At 40.8% G+C, this 20,755-nt stretch overlaps 3 protein-coding genes across 7 annotated transcripts in view; 2 read left to right on the forward strand and 1 right to left on the reverse strand.

The window, feature by feature from the left end:
- Positions 1-478: 478 nt before the first annotated feature.
- On the reverse strand, positions 479-7,018 carry LOC118218511 (steroid 17-alpha-hydroxylase/17,20 lyase). The gene is made up of 8 exons (XM_035401216.1): positions 6,283-7,018; positions 5,730-5,868; positions 4,991-5,220; positions 4,484-4,570; positions 3,733-3,945; positions 2,866-3,035; positions 2,096-2,199; positions 479-1,974 (listed from the first exon to the last, which is right to left on the reverse strand). The coding sequence occupies exons 1-8, from the start codon at positions 6,592-6,594 to the stop codon at positions 1,697-1,699; spliced, it is 1,533 nt and encodes a 510-aa protein (XP_035257107.1). The 5' UTR covers positions 6,595-7,018; the 3' UTR covers positions 479-1,696.
- Positions 7,019-8,793: 1,775 nt separating this feature from the next.
- On the forward strand, positions 8,794-11,420 carry borcs7 (BLOC-1 related complex subunit 7). The gene is made up of 5 exons (XM_035401217.1): positions 8,794-8,954; positions 9,340-9,402; positions 9,718-9,761; positions 9,967-9,987; positions 10,095-11,420. The coding sequence occupies exons 1-5, from the start codon at positions 8,823-8,825 to the stop codon at positions 10,144-10,146; spliced, it is 312 nt and encodes a 103-aa protein (XP_035257108.1). The 5' UTR covers positions 8,794-8,822; the 3' UTR covers positions 10,147-11,420.
- Positions 11,421-17,860: 6,440 nt separating this feature from the next.
- Positions 17,861-20,755, forward strand: part of cnnm2a (cyclin and CBS domain divalent metal cation transport mediator 2a) — a 28,380-nt gene continuing 25,485 nt past the window's right edge. For 2 of the 5 annotated variants that reach the window (XR_004763424.1, XR_004763425.1), the window contains exon 1: positions 17,861-19,515. Coding sequence is in view for 3 of the 5 variants with exons in the window: in XM_035401215.1 (XP_035257106.1) it covers positions 18,033-19,515 (1,483 nt within the window). In the remaining 2 variants the exon portion in view is untranslated. The remainder of the gene's footprint in view (positions 19,516-20,755) is intronic. The other 3 variants (XM_035401215.1, XM_035401213.1, XM_035401214.1) reach the window with 3 other exon arrangements.

A 20,755-nucleotide genomic window follows, 5' to 3' on the forward strand; every position in this document is an offset into this window, starting at 1 on the left:
TAACAATGTCACACTCATTTATATGTCTGAAGTATACTAGATTAAAAGTGAATCTCCAAAGAGCAACAGAGCAGTTATTGTTCTTTGTTTCGGCAATTGCTTATTTTAAATCCTGTTTTTCATGTTGAGCCAAAAATCATTTTAGTCTAAACGTGAAATATCTTCATGTTTCGTGACCAAAAAGAAGTCTTGTGGACTGTTCATTTAAATGTTTTTTTTTTTTTTTTTTTTTTTTGGATTAAGTATAGTTTACCTGAACAAGGTGGTGTTGCACTTTCTGCTCTGTTGAAACATTGGATTAAAATCTGCTTTAATGTCTTAATGGCACCAGTAGCCATTTCTTCTCCTTATGCAGTTGTGTGCTTATTTCAGGCACTTCTAGTTTTTTACTTTGTATAAAGGCAATTAACTATCGTCATTTTGTAAAGAGCATCAGCCAAATGAATAATGAATAGTGAATGTTGAATATAAAAAAACATTGAGTAATACTGTGTTTATTGTGTCTATTATGTTTCCCTGTAGTTCTGTGTACGGTAAATGACACCATTTATTTTTAGCTGTTGGACTGATGGGTGGAGTAGAATTGCAGTTGAATGGCGAGCTTGTTATTTTGCAGTGCGAGCAAAGGGGAGAATGGGACAGCTGTAATCAATTATTGACAGATTACATCATAGGAATGTACATGAACCAGGCAGCCTAACTTGACCTTTGACCTTTCATCTGTAATCTTCCAGAACCTTCCAGCAAATTCAGAATAGGTTTCCTTCAGTATGCACTCTTCAACTTTACATCTGCCACCAGTTGCTCCCTATTCATTTGAAAGAATTTTAACAATCTGATCATATTTTAAAATAATTGTGTGTATGTGTCCGTGTGTGGGTACTTAGGTGTGTGCAGGTGTGTGTGTGCGCTTACAATATGTTACACTGTCACGGCCAAATATTTGATTTCTTATCTAATCTCTTCCTACAGCCAAAGGTAAGTCAGGGTCCTGCATACAGAAGTGGTCATTTAACAGAAGCAAAGCCCTTGTCAATGGAAGGACAGATGTGGACATTCAGCTTCACTAATGTAATGAGAATGACATCACACAGCACACCAAATTTTTTCCAAAGTATGTTTCATTAGTGATCCTTGAACACAGCTCCTGTGTCAACTGAATGACAAATTAATAACTGCAAGATAAATAAAAAAGGCATTGAACTGAATGTCACAGATCTTTTCTTCTATTCTCCTGGAGCAAAAGCATCTCCCATCTGTTTATCATTTGAAAATTATAAAAAGAATTTTAAAAATTACATCATACTTTGTGAAAAATTCCAACAGGGATATGTTCTTAGTGCAAGAACAACATCCCTGTTCTGTCCAAAGAAGACAAAAATGATATATATGTATATACATATTATTGCTACAGTGGCTGGTATTGTCGCCCTGTGGCATGACTGCCCACTTACATGCCCAGGATAGTTAGCAGTAGGTTGGGTCTTTTTGACCCAACCCATTGTGATGTAAGCAGAGGATTGGGTTCTTTGGCGCTGCCCTGTGTGATGTCAGCTGCAGGTTGGCTTTTACATTGCCCAACCTATTGTGATGTAAGCAGTGGGTTGTGATGTCAGCAACAGATTGGGTTTTATATGGCCCAACCTATTGTGATGTCATAAGTGGGTTGGACTCTTTGGCCCTGCTTGTTGTGGAGTTAGCCATCAGTTTGGTTCTCTGCCCAGCATGGCCTGAGCTGTGCGCAGACTTTGTACTTCTGCGGCTGCAGGACCACCCCAAATTTGCCCTCCAGGTCCGGCAGGGTCTGGCCCGGGGGAACCTCCAATGTGAAGCGCTGCAGGATCCAGGCGAGGAAGAGGAACAGCTCCATCTTCGCCAGGGACTCCCCGAGACACACCCTGATTCCAGCCCCGAACGGTAGGTAACTCTCCGAGGGACAGCACAGGTTGCTGCCCTCCTCGTCCAGAAAGCGGGCTGTCCCAGAGAGAGGGGGCAAAGAGGGGTCTGTTAACACCGAAGCCACGGCGTGTCCCACATCACGCACACTGTCTGAAATGGCGTCTGTATTGTGTTCTACTGCGCTAGCGTTTCTTACTGGGATCAAAGATCTCCGGGTTCTTCCACTCTTTCTCGTCATGATGCAGGGACCATAGATTAATGATGACTCTGGCCCCTTTTCCAACTGTGTACTCCCCAATGCTAAAAGATAAACAATTGTTAGTTGTAAGACTATATAACATTCATTATTAGCATTTATAAGTACATTATTATTATTAGTAGTAGCAGCAGTAGTAATTGAGTAGTAGCAATAATTGTAGCAGTAGTAGCAGCAGTAACAGCAATAGTAGTAGTTGTAGTAGTAGCAGTAACAGCAGTAGTAGCCGTAGTAGTAGTAGTAGTAGTAGCAGTAGCAGTAGTAGCAGCAGTAGTAGCAATAGCAGATGTAGTAGTAGCAGTAGCAGCAGTAGTAGCAGTAATTGTAGTAGTAGCTGTAGTAATTGTAGTAGTAGCAGCATTAGTAGTAGCAGCAGTAACTGTAGTAGTAGCAGCAGTAACTGTAGTAGAAGCAGTAGTAACTGTAGTAGAAGCAGTAGTAATTGTAGTAGTAGCAGTAGTAATTGTAGTAGAAGCAGTAGTAATTGTAGTAGTAGCAGTAGTAATTGTAGTAGTAGTAGTAATTGTAGTAGTAGCAGTAGTAATTGTAGTAGTAGCAGTAGTAATTGTAGTAGAATCAGTAGTAATTGTAGTAGTAGCAGTAGTAATTGTAGTAGAAGCAGTAGTAATTGTAGTAGTAGCAGTAGTAATTGTAGTAGAAGCAGTAGTAATTTTAGTAGTAGCAGTAGTAAGTAACACATGGAGTAATACCTGGAGTCAGCGAGGGCCACGTGGGGTATGAGGAGGGGCGACACCGGCCGGATTCTCAGCACCTCCCTGATGGTGGCCTCAAGATACGGCAGGTTGCCTCTGTCACTTAATTTTGGGTGTCTGTTCATCCCGATTTTACTGTCCAGCTCTTCCTGAATCTTCTTCTGCACCTGTAAAATCAGCAAATCCAGCACTTCAGCTCAGCACGTCCCAAACAACCCCACACGCCGGAAACAACTCTTTCTATTCCTCAGTAGTCAATGCTGAAACCCTTTGGGTGAATCATTTGAGTACTTTATCCAGCCAATGCTGAAACCCTTTGGGTGAATCATTTGAGTACTTTATCCAGCCAATGATGAAACCCTTTGGGTGAATCATTTGAGTACTTTATCCAGTCAATGCTGAAACCATTTGGGTGAATCATTTGAGTACTTTATCCAGCCAATGATGAAACCCTTTGGGTGAATCATTTGAGTACTTTGCCAAGCCAATGCTGAAACGCTTTGGGTGAATCATATGAGTACTTTATCCAGCCAATGCTGAAACCCTCTGGGTGAATCATTTGAGTACTTTATCCAACCAATGCTGAAACATTAATGCAGGACATAAATCCTAATGGCAAAATAGGGGTAAGTTTTTCATGGTGTGGGAAATGTTGGCCAGCACTGCTGCTTGCTTCTGTGAGGCAACCGAAAACAAAGTCATGAAATAAATATGCAATGTATGAAAGTGATTACTTCTCAGAAACAAATACATCATTGGTTAAAGATTGAAAGGGAACTGCTGAAACCCCAGCCTGACTCACTAAACCGTGCGGTACATGTCTAGGCATGACTGGCTGAGAGCCTGTGTGAACCCGGAGCTGACCTGGGGGTGGTGGATGAGCAGGGCGACGGCCCATTTGAGCACGGTGGTGGTGGTCTCCACGCCGGCCCCGAAGATGTCCCCCACGGTCATCAGCAGGTGGTCGTCGGTCAGGCCCAGGCTCGGCGTCGCGCTGGTGTTGTTGTTCTCCGCGCTGCGCTTGGCTCTGATCAGCGCGTCCAGCAGGTCCCGCTGCGTGTCATCGCTGTACTCCGCCTGCAGGGGGGGACAGAGAGGCGCGGAACACCACCTTAAAGGCACGGGCACTGCAAAAGCGCAGATCTAACCAGCAAATATGAACATGAAAAATAAAAAAACTAAATGACAGATAATAGCACAAAATAAACAATCAGAAAACAAAATAACAAATCAAAAAACAACAAATCTGAAAATGAAATGGAAAATTGTTTAAACCCAAGAAGCTGAAAAATGTAATGCACTGCAGTGGCAATATGCTTATAGTGCCATCCTGGTCCTCCTCTTACGAACTACAGAATGTCCAGAAAATGTTCGTTTTAAAGTCATAACTAATTACATTTAAATACACTTTATTTACACTGAGCAAGGAGAGTTAAATTTATAAATATTGTAATCACAATATTTTGTATTGTTTTTTTAGCAGAAATACAATTTTCAGTTACACTCCTCCTCTGAAAGAAAAAAAGCTGCATGTAATCTCTGGTCCTTGAAGAATACCTATACGCCTTTATAAATATTTAATTTTGTCAGATAAAATATTGATTACAATTCTTACCTTGTGCTCGTCATACTTTTTCTGCAGCAGGCTGTCTCGAACAGTCACACACTGCTTCAGGATTTTTAGATCTTTGTTGGGGAATATCTAGACAGAAGGTAAGATGAAGTAAACACTGAGATGTGCTCACATATCTCAAGCGTAGCATTTACATTCCCTTTCACTGCAAGTCACTCACAAAGAGTGTCTTCTGGCTTATTGTTATGTGGTGTGAATAACTGGCAAAAATGCACAAGAGCAACCTTTCTTCATTAAAACCTATCACAAAAAACAACCCACCAAGTGTATCTTTACAACCTACGTAGGAGAATGTCCATGGCAGAGAATATACTTAATTTTGATATGAAAATAATTGATAGTCGTTTTGTTGCCAATTACTTATCCACTATTCAAATGCTTTGCAAGTCACCCTGGATGCGGATATTAATAAATAAATTTAATAGATACAGTATGTGATGCCTTTCCGGTAGCAAACTGAAGTTATTTCTGTCGGAATGCTCGTCGTACCTGCAGCCAGGGGAAGATGTCCACAAGGCTGTCCTTGGCCACGGTGTCCACTATGCCCTGGCTGTACTGCAGCATGGCTTCAAACTCGCAGTCCCCGCGCTGGTAGGAGGAGCTGAAGCAGAGTGCGCAGATCACGTTGGTGACAGCGCGGGTCAGCTCTGGAGCCAGGTCGACCGCAGTACTCTGCAGCTCCACTAGGGCCTGACACATGGAGCTGGCCTCCCTGCAGACTGAGCCCCCAAGGGGAGGGGAGGGGAGGGGCGGGGAGGGTAAGGGGAGCAAATGAACAAGGGAGGGAGGGAGAGAGAGCATGTTTTCACGTTATCTCAAAAGTATATGCGAAGAATATTCATTGTGGGTCAATAACTTCTGGTCATTTAAATTTTATCAAAAAATGTTGACATATTCATTGGTTTACAGTGGCCATGATCTTTGATAGTCACAAATTCGATTGGAACCGTCGACTTTTATTGTGTAATTCAAATTGCAACCAAACTCATGAATAGATGTCAGTTATGCTGATTATAAATGACATCCTGCATCTGAACGTTCACTTGTCACTTCAGACCAACAGAAGATTATTTTCAGTTGGTTTTTAAACTGTTGGCTTGCTCTTTCACTTAAAAAAAAACATTTACAATTCTCGGTTAGCAGTGCAAATTCATTTCTAATTGGTTACACACCTTCCCATTCAACAATGAGGAAGTTGTGAAGCAAACTAGGGAAACTGGGCACTTACTTATCTGTTCGATGGATGCTGATCCCTCTCCGAACATACACAGAGCTCCATGCACCATTTTTCTGTGGAACCTCCATGTGGCACTGTAATCTGCGAATGCAATATCCTTCCCATCCCTCGTCAGAATGTCTGTCGTGACCTTCAAAAGAGTAGATGACAATGTGTTATGTTATAATGCCATTAATATCCAGAACTCACAGCAAAAGTTGTGTTACTTTTCGTTCCCGTTTACAATCCCCCATTTAACCCTTTCAGGTGTAAGATCACAAATATGTGGTTAGAATGTTCTTAAATGAGCTTTCTAGCCAGTCTAATAATCAATACTGATCACTGAAAGCAATGAAGTTCTAGACACTGACTTAGAATTATTTTATCTTTAAACCTACTCTTCAAAGGGTTAAAAATACACCTGCCACCCCGAGACAAGTTGGAACATATAAGATTATTTTATTTAATCATATATCATTTCTTAATTGCATGCCCTGGCACAACACATCACATTTTAGACTGTTAGAAAACGTGACTAATTAAATAAACAAATAGTTCAACTCACGGTTCTCGGTCTCCCTGCAAAGGTTTTGCCTCTTTTCAGGAGCACTTCCTTCGCATGCTGGTGGCTGTTGACGATGATCACGTCGTGGGAGCCCATCCTTAGCGAATAGGTTTCACCGTACTTCTTCTGCAGCTCCTGAAACAGCACGTGCGGCGGGTGCTCGCTTCTCAAACTGAGAATACTCCCGATGATGGGGAACGAGGGAAGGCTTGGGGGTCGCGTATCCTTCAGAGCCTTCTGGATTCGCACTTTTATTAGCAGCGCGGTGAGCGCGACCACGAAAAGTACAAACGAACAAAAAATCCACTCCATCGCCAGCAGCTTTAGCAATCTTAAGGCAACCGGCAGCGGTAACTGTCATTCATCTGTTATGACGACCAAGGGGCTCTGTGCAGTTCATCCCACACGCACGGAGATGCAAGGCTTTTATATGCGTCCTTCAATGCCATTGCCTTGACCCGAAATATTTTGTCCTGAGATATCTTAAATAGCTGATGTCAATGTAAATAAAGAATTTCATTTAGAAAAAAATGTAATACAGAAATACTGTAGAAATTAGTCATAGTGCTTTAGTTATATTCTTCCATGATGGATAACAACACATATTTCTGCAATAATTCAAGATACCAATATTTTATGGAGCTGTGGGGCACATGAACTCCCCTAAGAGCCTGGGATATGGTCAGTGTGCAGCGGTTAAATTATAAAACTCAAACGTAGTGCAGGTAGTGATTGTAAAAAAAATGTGAACATTTTCCATGTGTAAAAACTTACAGTACAGGCCAAAAGTGTGTGGCCATCTGTGTGTGTTTTTAAAAAAAGGTAGAGGTAGAGAAGAATTAAGTTAATATATGCACATTAATTAGATAAATAACCAAAGTAGGCTATAAACTTTTTTTTATTTCTACTTACAATAACACAAAAAGATGCGTTTTATTTAAAATTCTCTTAGACATGACTTTCCTCAGAATAGCCTCCTTTGGCTTTAATTACAATGAAATAAATTGTTGGAAGTCTGTCCAATAATTTTGCAAATGGGGTGGGAGGGAGGAGTAGTTCAATTGACAAATCGTATCTACCTTTGTTTTTTTTTAAACCAAAGGTCGCCTAATACTATTGGCCTGTAGTGTATGTAAAATAGGCACTAAAGCTGCAAGGAATTTGGCATAGAAGAAGATATTAGGCTTAGATGTGCAGGGCCCAGTAAACATGTTGTGGTGGTTATTCCCCCGTGAAAAATTGCAAAGAGGCTTAAAATTTCCAGTGCAGTGTTCAGTACACACTCAGAAGGGTCCAGCTGGTGGGCAGTAATGTTAGCAAGAGACGACCAGGAATATCAAGAGGCAGAAGACAAATCTTATGGCATCTAGCAAAATAAACCATTGTATCATTGCACCACAACCACAGGAAGAACTCAGTGCAGCTAGAGACAAACCAGTTCCCCTGACTACAGTGAAAATGGCAACTATATCTGCTGTTCTGAAAGGATGTGTCTCTGCCTTTTACCAGTCGTTTTGTTTCGGTGTTAATGATGGCAAGTAAGAATTCACTCAGTTTAATTATTCCTCCATCTCCCTCCCACCCCCCATCACCTCCCACTTTGCAAAATGATTGGATAGACTTCCAATAGTTCATTTAATTGTAAGTAAAGCCAAAAGAGGCTATTTTGAGGAAAGTCATTTCTAAGATGATTTTTAAGTAAAATTCATCTTATTGTGTTATTTTAGGTAAAAATTGAAAAAAAAAATATTTTGGTTTGTTATTCAATAAATGTGCATATATTAATTGTATTCTTCTCTACCTACAGACCTAATACTTTTGGGCTGTACTGTGATTCCTGAAGTGAATTGTAATAATACCACACAAGTGACACGCAATACTAAACTTGTGTTTAATAAGCTTGAGCTGGTAGAAAGACTGTCATCAGGTGTGTCAGGTGGATTGGATCAAATGGGATATATGAATTCAAAATGGTTTGAATTCATATATCCATCCATCCATTACCTATACCCGCTTATATGAGCAAGGTCACAGGGGGTGCTGGAGATTATCCCAGTGTGCATTGGGCGAGAGGCAGGAATACATCCTCGACAGGCCGCCAATCTATTGTAGGACACTCACACCATTTACTCACACACTCATACCTATGGGCAATTTTAGAGTCTCCAATTAGCCTACCTGCATTTCTTTGGACTGTGGTAGGAAACCAGAGTAGCCAGAGGAAAATCACACATACACGGGGAGAACATGCAAACTACACACAGAAAAGCCCCAAGCTGAGATTCGAACCCACGGCCTTCTTGCTGTGAGGCGATAGTGCTACCCACCGCATGCCCTCTGAATTCATATATGTATTTATCTATTAACTGAAGTGAGTTAAACATGACCAATTCAGACTATTCAGGCTATAACTAAACGCAAAATTTATGCTAATCTTTTCTTAATAAAGTAAATGTAGCTTGCGATGCATTTAAATTGATTTTACCGAAATTCCGAAATTCAATTTATGTCCCACTTGCTATTCCGTAGTTGAACTCATCATGGCTTCCGCGGAACCGCAGCCGCGTTTCGGGCAGTCTGTTAAAGGATTATTGTCCGATAAAGTGAGCTGTTGTAGTGGAGATGTGATTGCGCTCACTCGCCAAGTGCTGAAAGGATCACGCAGCCAAGAGGTACAAATTAAGAAATAACGGCTGTTAGCAACTTTTTTATAAACAGTATCGCTCGTGGACTGGGTAGCAGCATCTCCTACCAGCTTGGAGGGCTCTGTTTACGTTGTAACGGAAGTGCTTAACTCGTAGTTAAATTGTGTTATGCTAACGTTTGCAAGCTAAGACGTGTATTATTAATCTGTTAAATGTAAGACCAGAAATGTCTGTTGATCACACGAATTGTTCATTTGTGTAGTAGCTAATCGAGTTCGCCAACGCTAACTGCGATACACAGAGGTAGCCTAACTGCTAAAGTTGTTGCTTGTTAGGTAGTAGTTTCAGGTGCAGGCGTTAGCCACTTCTGTAGCTGTTCTGTTGCTACAAACCGTTCCCCTTGCCTTCCCAGCTCCTCGGGCACGCAGCTCGGAACATGGTGATACAGGAAGATGCCATACTGCATTCAGAAGATGTAAGCAAAGCCCACGGCCTCGGCGACCTTTCTTCGCCTGTTAAAAAACCATTTAGTCTACGTTGTTCAGGGAATCTAACATGAACGTGCAATTATATTATTTACTGACCCAGTGCGTTCTAGTCTGACTTGTATATAATGAATATCTAGGAATTGTATTTATTAAAAATGATGCATAAGTTGTTCTGTTGAAATGCAATGCATAACAGTTGTATTGTTGTTGTTGTTGCTTTAACAATAATGTTTAAATGTACCAAATGATTCAATAACAAATAACCTAAGTTCAAAATGATCAGCTACTTTCTACTTTTCCAGAGCCTCAGAAAAATGTCAATTATAACCACCCACTTGCAATACCAGTAAGTATTTCCCTGTGTTGTTAAATTTATAAGCACTCAACTGCAACATCAGTAAATCCTCAGTATTGTTTTGTTAAGTATTGTTAAGAGGTCACACATATCACCATTTTGTGGGTAGGAATGGATATAGCTTGAATGAAGTTGTGAATAACATTTCTTCATAATTAACACTACTGCATTCTGTTTTTCCTTTTGTGTCAACTAGGCAAGAAGCCATACAGAAGAAGTAAGTGCAAAAACAGCTTTTGCTTCCTGGGGCTTGATTCTGATTTTAAGCTGAAGTTTGGTGTCGCAGTGACCTTAACCCTTTCCTGTCCTTTCTTTCATTTTCAGTGTCGAGCATTCCAAAAACCTGCAAGACCAGCTTAAACATGTCCTGAAGTAAAATGACACGAGGGGTGCCTTAAAATGAGGAATTATGGGATCCATTCCCAGATATTGCACTAACACTATTAATATTAGTGTAACTGTACAATATATTTGTCTGCTTTTGAGAGTCAGGGTCTGTAGGGTATTTGGCCTTGAATTACAGGATCATTTGCGAGATATGAAATTTGTGGATTTCTCTCTGTAATGATATAAATATATACTCAGACATACTGTCCTGGAAGGGTGCACAGAAGTTAGGGTTATACTGTATAACAGCAATGAAAAATGCACAGTATTTTTTACTCACTTTTTACATGATGTTTACAACACATTTTAGAAACTTGAGGAATCTGTAACTTATGACCTGCTTAACTGATCACAGACGTACCCACATGAACAGGTGTTTCTTGGAGACAAATGTGCATTCCTAGGATGTGTCACCAGCCAACTATGAGTCCATAGCTGTGGACCTAATGGTATAGTTCAGTTTTAGCTGATACACTGTAGACTGTAAACTTAAGTAATAATGCACACTAACTAACGATGCACTGAAATACTAGCCTTCTTTAAAATCTGTACCATTGTCATTTACGCTTGTCTTGTCTGTGGCTCATGTCAGGTTGAACCTGTTTTGGTTTTGCCTTTGTGTTTTTTTTTTTCTGGATATCATTCATGGCAACATTGAATAACATTTTTTTTTTATTTGAGTTTGTTTACAATTCCTGTGACTGCATCTCCCTCTGAAGATCTGTAGAGTTGTGGTGAATGTCGAAGGGGTGCATGGAAAGGTTATTTCATTTTTCTGTAAAGCTTTTGGGTGTAAGATGCTGCCCTCTTCCCAATATTTCTCATGTTACAAGTTAATGTGATGGGTTCCATTCTTGCCTAGTTGGCATGTTTTCATTTTGCATGTAGCGTTTTTACTGCATATTTCAGTGGGGAGAAAATAAAGTTTAAAAACAAAGATCTGATCGTCTTAACAGTGTTATCGGTTGCTTAGTGAGGACTACATTTCCTACTGCGTGTCACATCTGCAAGCTCTAGATATTGTCATCAGCACGCATTCAGTTGTGTTTGGATGACCCACGTATGGAGAGTAGATCATTTTTAAACTGCTAATCTGGAATTTCTCCCACCTGAACTAGCTGGCATGTATTAGTAATGTAATATCACAATGTAATATTGTAATGTAATATCAAATAATGTTTTAAGTAAATATGCTTAAAAAACTGAACTTTCATTCAGTGATCAGACAATAGTGCTGGAATAAACACGGAATTCTGTTCTTAATCGTCTCGCCTCAGACATCAAGATGGTAAAGGGTATGTTTGGGTTGTCAGGGTGTCAGTGATGTCAACAACTGCTTCAGACTTCCTAAGATTGTGAGGAATACAAGGCTATATGTATGGTATCATTCAGGATTAATAATGGCATTGAACACAAAGGAAGCAAATGTTCTCAAGTGGTCTGTGTATATATTTACAAATATAGTTTTAAAGGTATATTGACAACACCCATGAAATACATTTCACCTCCAGAAGGTAAACTGTCCCTTTAAGGTAAACAGGTATTTTTTTCAGGGAATGGCCTTTGGGGTCGTTTTAGGTATGAATGTGCTGTAGATGTGTGTCAGAAGCCTCCACTCAATATCAGTAACCGCATGAAGGACAAGCAGCTGCCTGGCCTTACACACAGCCTTGGGATTATTGTGCTGAGGTTTCTACTTCATGCTCATTAAGCGTATGCATGTTTCTGTGCCAATTTACATGTGCCACATGATAAGAGATTAAAAGGAGAAAAAAAAAACATTCCAATTTTTTTTAAATGTCAACATTTTATACAAAAATGGCTGCACAATTTCCTCCGTATTTACTGTTGAGGCCAAAAGTTGACACACACCTAGGCTGAAGATATTCAAAGTCAGTTTTTCACAACTCTGCACATTTCATGTTACCATACATTTCTTTTGGCAAGTCTATTAGCGCATCTACTTTGTTCACATCAGAGGTCATTTTAAAACAAGCAATTGGAGACAGATTTATTTCAGCTTTAATTCACTATATCAGGATTCCAGTGGGGCAAAGGTTTACATACACCAAGTTGACTGTCTCTTTAAACAGTCTGGAAGATTCCAGAAATGTATGTAATGACTTTTTAAAAGCTTCTGATTGGCCATTTGTGATAATTAGGAGTTAATTGGGAGTTAATTGGCACCTGTGGCTGTATTTAAGGGCCTACCTTTAGAGCCACTGCCTTTTTGCCCTTGATACCATGGGAAAATCCAAGCAACTCAGCCAAGACCTCAGAACAAAATTGTGGACCTCCACAAGTCTGGTTTTTCCTTAGGAGCAATTTCCAAACAACTGAAGGTACCACAAGCATCTGTACAAACAAAAGTATGCAAATATAAAAATCTTGGGACCACACAAACAGTGCATCGTTCAGGAAGGAGGCACAAATTAACTCCCGGGGTTGAATGAACTTTGGTCCAAAAGGTTCAACTGAACCCCAAGACATAACAACAAACATGTTACGATCAGCCCCTGGCCAGTCGCAACATAAACAAGATCACACAAAATAGTCGTAATTCAAAAATATTTTTAATTAAAGAACGCTACAAAAGAAAATAAATGCGCAGTGTAGCCAGACTGCAGATTGTCCTCTGAATGGAGAGAGAGAGAGAGAGCATCAGCCAGAGGGCCCCTTAAGTAGGACCCCTTCCAGGTGACACCAATTTCCTATTAGGAAGACAATCAAAAAGAATATTGCAACACCACAAGCAGCCACTAGGGCACAAGGGCAGGGAACCATAACAAACCAAACTGTGAAGCATGGGGAGCCAGCATCATGTTGTGGGGGTGTGGACTTCAGAAAATAGATGGCATCATGAGGAAGGAGGATTATCTAGAAATACTGAAGCAACACTTCAAAACATCAGCTAGAAAGTTAAAACTTGGTTGCAAGTGGGTCTTCCAGCAGGACAATGAGCCTAAGGATACCTCCAAAGTTGGAGCAAAATGGCTTAAAGACAACAAAGTGAAAGTATTTGAGTGGCCACCACAAAGCCCTGACCTGAATCCCATAGAAAATGTGTGGACCGAACTGAAAAAGTGTGTTTGTGTTTGTGTGCAAGGAGGCCCACAAGCTTGCCTGAGTTACACCAGTTCTGTCAGGAGGAATGGGCAAAAAAATGGGCAGTTATTTTTTCTCCCATCATAGTTTATTACCCTGTAAGTTTTCATGCAGGTGCAAAACTCAGGCACCACATGGAACTGATGTGATTTATTTTCTGCTATATACTTTTGTCAGTCAAATAGTTAGCAGTATTATACAATGTTACATTACCCAATCTGAGTTTGCATGTAAATGTAGCTAGGTAAGCTTCCTATATGGGTAAGCTAGCAGGTTAATAGCAGGGGCCAAGTGAATCAGAAGTGGTCATCTGGCCAGGAAGAAGAGTGCAAGCTTATGAAATGGCCATTGTTTAAAAATGCGTGTGAGTCATCTTACTGAATCCAGTCCTCAGCCGAGCAGCAGTATTGGGAGGTCATGTCCAGGATGGTCTTCAGGTTTGCAGGTCCAGAGAAGATTGCGGGGTCCTTACGGCTACAAGGACGGCGTATTTTTGGTCGTGCGGAGGAGGAGCGGGGGGGGGGGGGGGGGGTAGCAGGAGGCCTTGAGCGGAAGATAAGGGCCATCCCGCACCCTGAGGAATTCCACCTTATCGAATCACAAGGCCTCCCGGCCCCGCCCTCCCCCAGCCGCAGAGGAGGGAAGAATGACACGCATCCAGCCACCCGCAGCACTGCTGGGTGCCCCTCAGAACACAGCTCAGGAGAGGAGGATGCTATCGCTGGGCTTTAAGTCAGTGGTTCAGGGTCCTTGCGATATTTAACAGCATCCATGCTGCCTGCGCTCTTTAGCCTAATCAGCTCATGTGCGTTTTTTTTTCTTCTTCTCGCTCCTCTTTCCACAGACATCAAAGAAAACTTTGCAGATGAAAGACACACTAAGGTCCCTGCCATAAACAGGTGTTCCGTCTACTGTCACTGAAAGGTTTTACTGCTTTATAAATCATTTTAAGTAGTTCTGGACTAGAGGACAGCCTGTAAAGGAATTTGGTATCAGGGAAGTATTTAGATTATGTATATGGCAGTCTTTGCCTGAAAATAGGGTTTTAAGTACCGGGCAGGCTGTATCTGTATTGTTGAAAACAGGAATACATTTTTTATTTGTGTCAACAGGTGTTTGGTCTCGTTCAAAAGAGACTTAATTTTTTCCATTATAATACAGGACTGACCTGCTATGCATTTGACAAGTTAGACTTACTTTATGAGAAATCTCTTGTCAGTTTTTCTAGCTTGTTTCAGCAGTCATTCATAATTGAGCATTTAATTTCTCATTTTCTCATGCCTTGAGTGATGTGTTCACGTACTCGCAACATTTGGCTTGAAAGCACCACATTTTAACCTGGTGTCTTCAAGCTTATTTCTCCGCCATTCACAAGCTTTTCAGTGAAACGTACTGAAGATAGGAAAGGGTCTGTGTATAACAATGGGCATGACTGGAATAGCACACCAAGCAGTCTGTGGCCTTCTGCCCGGGGGTAATGGAAATCTGGTGAACACACTGATATGCCTTTTGAATGCTAGGTACACTTTACTGATTGCTAGGCGATACTGCTATACTGTGGCTTTAGGCTACTTATATTTGAATTTATTTGGCTTTAGCCTATTTCTCGTTTTATTTCTTAAAGTTTTTTCTCTTCCTTGTTTTAATTTCCTTATTTACTGATGTACTTATTGTGTAATCTTATATCCTGGTTGTTAGTTTTATTTTACTTTTATTCTTGCCCTCAAGTGTGAAGCACTGTGCGTTGCATTTTATGTATGGAGCAAAAGAACAAATTAAGTTTATTCTCAGGCCTATGTTTTCAGCATCGCAAACAATGTATAAAAGGAAGGAAGTGGAGCTCAATACAGTGTCTGCATCACTGTTAGGCACTGTTAGGCAGTGTTATGCAGTGTTAGGCACTGTTAGGCAGGCTGGGTCTGTTTGGGAGTGTTTGACCAAGCACAGAAGGCAGAAAGAAAACATCTGAAAAGCTGGCCAGCTAAGAGATGTGAACCAAAAGGTGACCAGCTAAGAGATGTGAACCAAAAGCTGACCAGCTAAGAGATGTGAACCAAAAGCTGACCAGCTAAGAGATGTGAACCAAAAGCTGGCCTGCTAAGAGATGTGAACCAAAAGCTGGCCTGCTAAGAGATGTGAACTGAAAAGCTGTCGCTCTTTTAGTTTTACAAATATGATCTATGATTCTGAACATTCAACATCTGGACATCCCATACACAGGGAACAAAGCACGATGTGGATGAAAGTCATGCTCATTATACAGCGGCCTGTGAATCTCACGTTTTTGCTTCTTTTCATTTCATTGCTGACGCTGGTGTTTTTAACAAACGTCAGCCTTGAAACGGTTCCTGCTTCTTCTTACAGGCAACACACTGCCGTTGCTCCACAGAGCTGTAAACAGAACGTACCTGGCAGTGTTGTGCATCAAAGTTAATTTGTTCTGAACTTTTCCCAAAATGTTTCAAGGTATACAAAGACTGGCTGCGTATTTGCTATTTATGTTTCAATAATTTCCCGGTGCACGTTACCACTTTTCTTTCTCTTTTAAACCATTAAACTCTTCTGAACAAATGAAAACTGCCATTCTAGTTTATGCCACAAGATGGCGCAATGGAGCTAATGGCTGCTCTGCCATTCTGAGAGCTAATATCACGAAATGAATGGATTACTACATACAGTACAGGCCAAAAGTAGGCTATTTGGCCACCTGTGTTTTTTTTTTTTTTTTTTTTTAAACCTTAGCCATAGTAGAATTAAGTTAATATATGCGCATTTATTGAAGAACAAATCGAAGTATAATCTTTTTTTTTCAATTTCTACCTACAACAACACAAAAAGATTAGCTTAACTTAAAAATAATCTTAGACACGACTTTTGCAAAAGGCACTCGGATCAGATAAACTGGGCTAAATACCAAATGTGGAAATCATTAATGAGATTTATTTTAACTACATTTTATTTGTATATTAAATTAAAGAAACCAATGCAGGAAAATGCTATCAATGATTTGAAAACTGTTTTGCTCTCAATCCTAAATATTTACTAGTTCAGAAAGTGTTTTATTTAATCCAAGAGAGTAGGATTAACCTCACCATGTATGAGAACTTTTTAAAGATGTATTGCTTTTAAATGGTTATTATTTTTAAATGGTGTTTAAAGGCCAGGTTCTCCTCAAAGAGCAAAATCTAAATCGCTGATGCATTTCATATCCAACTTTACATAACGTGTGCTCCCTGTCAAACCCATGGTTTTGTCTGGAAAATGGAGATGCAGTACAGATGTAGTCGTGTTTTTACATTAAATAAAAATGTGGCGTGCTACTTTTCAACACCAGAGGGCGGCATAACGCACAGAATCCCAGAGAAAGGCTTTTAATTCCATACTGGAATTTAAAAACACCGAGCCGTTTCCATAAAAGCGTTGTCCCACTTACCCGTGCGAGCTGTTGTAATTTATAATTCAACAATAAAGTATAACACATATTCCTGCAAATATGTATTTCATATACACGGTTTAGTGGCAATGACAATAAGACATAATTAAAGATATTATTCTAATAAACACGTTTAGACATACAGCTTAACATGGTCAGCAGAGCATGTATATAGGCTACAACCCAATGACACATCGATACCGCTTGTCATGGCAATTATAATTATGCATGTAAATCAATATTCGTATTGTGTAGCGTGCCGAATGGTGGAAATGCAAAAGGACTGCGCTTGCCTGCTAAGAAATACAGTAACAAGCGAAATCAATTACCAGTATAGCTCCACGAATTACGCATCCGTGTTGTCCGTTGCAACTGGCAGTGAAATAATTAAATCGCGCAGCGCGTAGATTTGGCGAAAGCGCAATGCGTACTGCAGTTCTCATCGATCAATATAGCAAAATATATTTAAGTAGGCCTACGTTACATTTACATTATTGTTTCACTGACAACAATCTACCAAGACATGTCCCTTGTAAGCATGGTTTAGTTTCGCCAGTGTCCGCTGCACAGTTGAGCAGATGTATCATTATTTACCTTGCGAGCTTGTCACAATGCATGCAATCCCCGCCGCCTAGATACTAAGAATTATTTTATTGCTACGCAGAATTCCACTAAAGTAACAACTGATAGATACTAAAATATATCGGCATGTCGCTAGAAAAGTCTGTAAAAATAGATATGACAAGGGCCATACAAGAGTTGTATTTTCTTTAAATCAAAATGCGGACTTAATAGCCTATAAGCGCATAACATTTAGACCAATGTAGCAAATCTCATTTATGAGCGTGTCATGCAGTTTTCCTGCCGAATTCACAACGCACCTGCAACCGAGGCATCTGACGCATCCGTGCCATTGGCAGATGTTTAAAGAATAGCGCTAAATCAGTGGTTTCCGAACTCCCCTCCCACTGCAAGATCCTCCTGTCTCAATCTCGTATTGGCTGCCAGAAAAGCCATTAAACAAGTCACGAGTACATGAAGTCTTACTTATATATTTGTGTTTGATTGTTATTCGCTCTGGTAGTTAAGAATACCCGCCTTCATCCCGCTGCATCACTGGATTGGGTGATAAGGACGCTCATCTTGTAATATCAGAAGAAACACGAGTTAATACAGGGCATGCGGTAGTGTGTAAGCAGTCTGGAGTTACAGGAGCGTAGTGGTCGCAAAACAAGTCTAATGCTCGAACCAAGGATGTCTATATCAAAGAGGAAGGTGGACTACGACTGACTGACTTTTAATTGCCTTTTCATGCAAAGAGGTTGCCCATTATTAACATGATAGAATGGTCAGCTGCAGTGCCCACTCCAAAGATGGCGGCACTTAGCCGGGTTCGAGCCCTCGTATTGGTGTTCTTAACTGTCAGTGGCTGTTTGATAAGCTTGACAGGTGCCAGGGAAAGCGCAGAACAGACGGTCATTATCGGTCTTAGACTGGAAGATACAGACGACGTTTCCTTTATGGACAGAGGTACCCTGCGGATCAGCGAGAAGTCTCGTGTCAAGTTGAGGGTATATGGGCAAAACATTAACAACGAGACATGGTCCAGAATTGCATTCACGGAGCACGAGCGCACAAGACTGTTTGGCAACATTGACAGTTCTTTCGGGGACAACGAGAGCAAAGAGCACATCACTAATATTCATCCCTGTGGCATTAGAACCTCAGACATAGTTATTCTGCCAAACATTGTCGTCAACAGAAAGACGTCTGGGGTTGTTGAAATGGAAGTCAAACCCCTGAGAAAGACCGAAAGGAGTAAAGCGTACTATCTCTGTGTTACAACCTCAACGCGTGCTCTGGCTGGCCTACACGATCCTTGGACGGAAAACACCTGGGTCTACCACGATGGCCAGGACACCAAAGTCATAGTTGTGGAGGAGAGGAAGTTCTTGCTTCCCTTCTGGCTGCAGGTAATCTCTATCGCGATGCTGCTCTGCTTGTCCGGCATGTTCAGCGGACTGAACCTGGGGCTGATGGCGCTGGATCCGATGGAGCTTCGGATTGTTCAAAACTGCGGCACAGAAAAGGAGAAGAATTACGCCAAGAAGATCGAGCCCGTGCGAAGTCAGGGTAATTACCTGCTCTGCTCGCTACTTTTGGGGAACGTACTAGTCAACACTACCTTGACCATTTTGTTGGATGATATTGCAGGTTCTGGGTTGATTGCGGTCGTGGTGTCAACTATTGGAATAGTGATATTCGGTGAGATCGTGCCGCAGGCTATATGTTCACGGCACGGTCTTGCAGTTGGAGCTAACACCATATTCCTGACCAAGTTTTTCATGCTGATGACATTCCCAGCTTCCTATCCAGTGAGCAAACTGTTAGATCATGTCTTGGGGCAGGAGATCGGAACGGTGTACAATCGAGAAAAGCTCCTAGAGATGCTGAGGGTGACGGATCCTTATAATGATTTAGTGAAAGAGGAGCTGAACATCATTCAGGGTGCGCTCGAGCTCAGGACTAAGACCGTGGAGGCTGTGATGACGCCGCTGAGAGACTGTTTCATGATTGCCAAAGATGCTATTCTGGACTTTGGTACCATGTCGGAAATTATGGAGAGCGGGTACACACGCATACCCGTCTTTGAAGGGGATCGATCTAACATTGTGGATCTGTTGTTTGTCAAAGACTTGGCATTTGTGGATCCGGATGACTGCACGTCTCTAAAAACCATTACTAGGTTCTACAGTCATCCGATGCATTTTGTATTCAATGACACCAAGTTGGATGCTACGCTAGAGGAATTTAAGAAAGGTATGTGCAGTCATCTTTCCTTACCGCTGTGTGCTTCAGAATAGATTTCTCAGACATCCCCAAGTGTCCCTACATGAGTGTATTAAAACGTGCCCACTAGAACTTTCTTACACTGCGTTAAGATTGCGTGGATGCTTCGCGTTGTATGAAGCTAAACCTTTCTGCCGGAATATAGCTGTATATAATCTTGTTTTATGCTAAATCTACGGTACATGAATCACGGTGCTGCATTGTGTAGCACGCGAGTATAATGTTGTAGTAAGTGTAGGCTATCAAACCGCCTCTGTGTATTTAGCTTATACAGGGTGTAACGCATTAGGATCTAGTTCCGACAATGATTGGTTTTTAGTTACATACATTAAGCATGTGTTGAGGATTTTTGTATTAAAATGTTTATAGTAATTATGCTGCCGCCAGCGTGCCACTGCAGTAGATATTCATACGTTTGAAAATGAGCATTTTGTTTCATTTACATCTGTAGTGCTTTAACAACGACTTTGAGGATTGCACGCCAGCGGAGTGATTGATGTTTGATACTTGCATTTCTTGAACTACCTTAAATTTCTCATTGAGTTCCTACTCCAAGCGGATTTGATGACAATGTAGGGTAGTAGCCTATTTGAAAATGGCTTTAGTAGCTCATCCCGAAACGTTCTCAGAAATTGTCCCTCTTCAAAATAAAAATGTTTAGTAGTTAACATGACTATTCAAAAAAATGTTAAGGAATTGGATTTCAATCAATATCTGTTCCTATTTCGTCTTTTTACCTTTTACCACAGAAACATATTGTTGGCCTACAGTTGTTCATTAAGAGCAAAACGTTTGACCTACGTAATTTTCAGCTTAGTGTTTGACAGTTTAATTGAATATTTTGCTATTACTAATCAATGCGTAGCCCACAGCTTCGCATGAAATTTGACTATTTATGTTACAATTTTTTTCATCACATTGACCCTTTAAATTTTCAGTGTACTTTTTTAATGTCAGCTCAGCTCAGGTGTATGAAAGTGTTTTAAAGAGCCTTCAGTGTGGTACTGGTATATTTAAAGCCCCACATCTGGCTGTTTTCCATCAGAGGTTGTATGATCTTTCAAAAACAACTTCAAGCTGGTTCAAAAACTGTCAGGCTATCGTCTGGGGACATCATGTTTCTGAAGTTACTTAATCACACACTGTCCTGCCTGGCTCTGAGCAATGGTATGAAGATAATTATTTTGTTGGAGCCCCTGGAATGCCGTTG

The sequence above is a fragment of the Anguilla anguilla genome, chromosome 18 (genome assembly GCF_013347855.1).
Source record: "Anguilla anguilla isolate fAngAng1 chromosome 18, fAngAng1.pri, whole genome shotgun sequence".
Classification (NCBI taxonomy): Eukaryota; Metazoa; Chordata; class Actinopteri; order Anguilliformes; family Anguillidae; genus Anguilla; species Anguilla anguilla.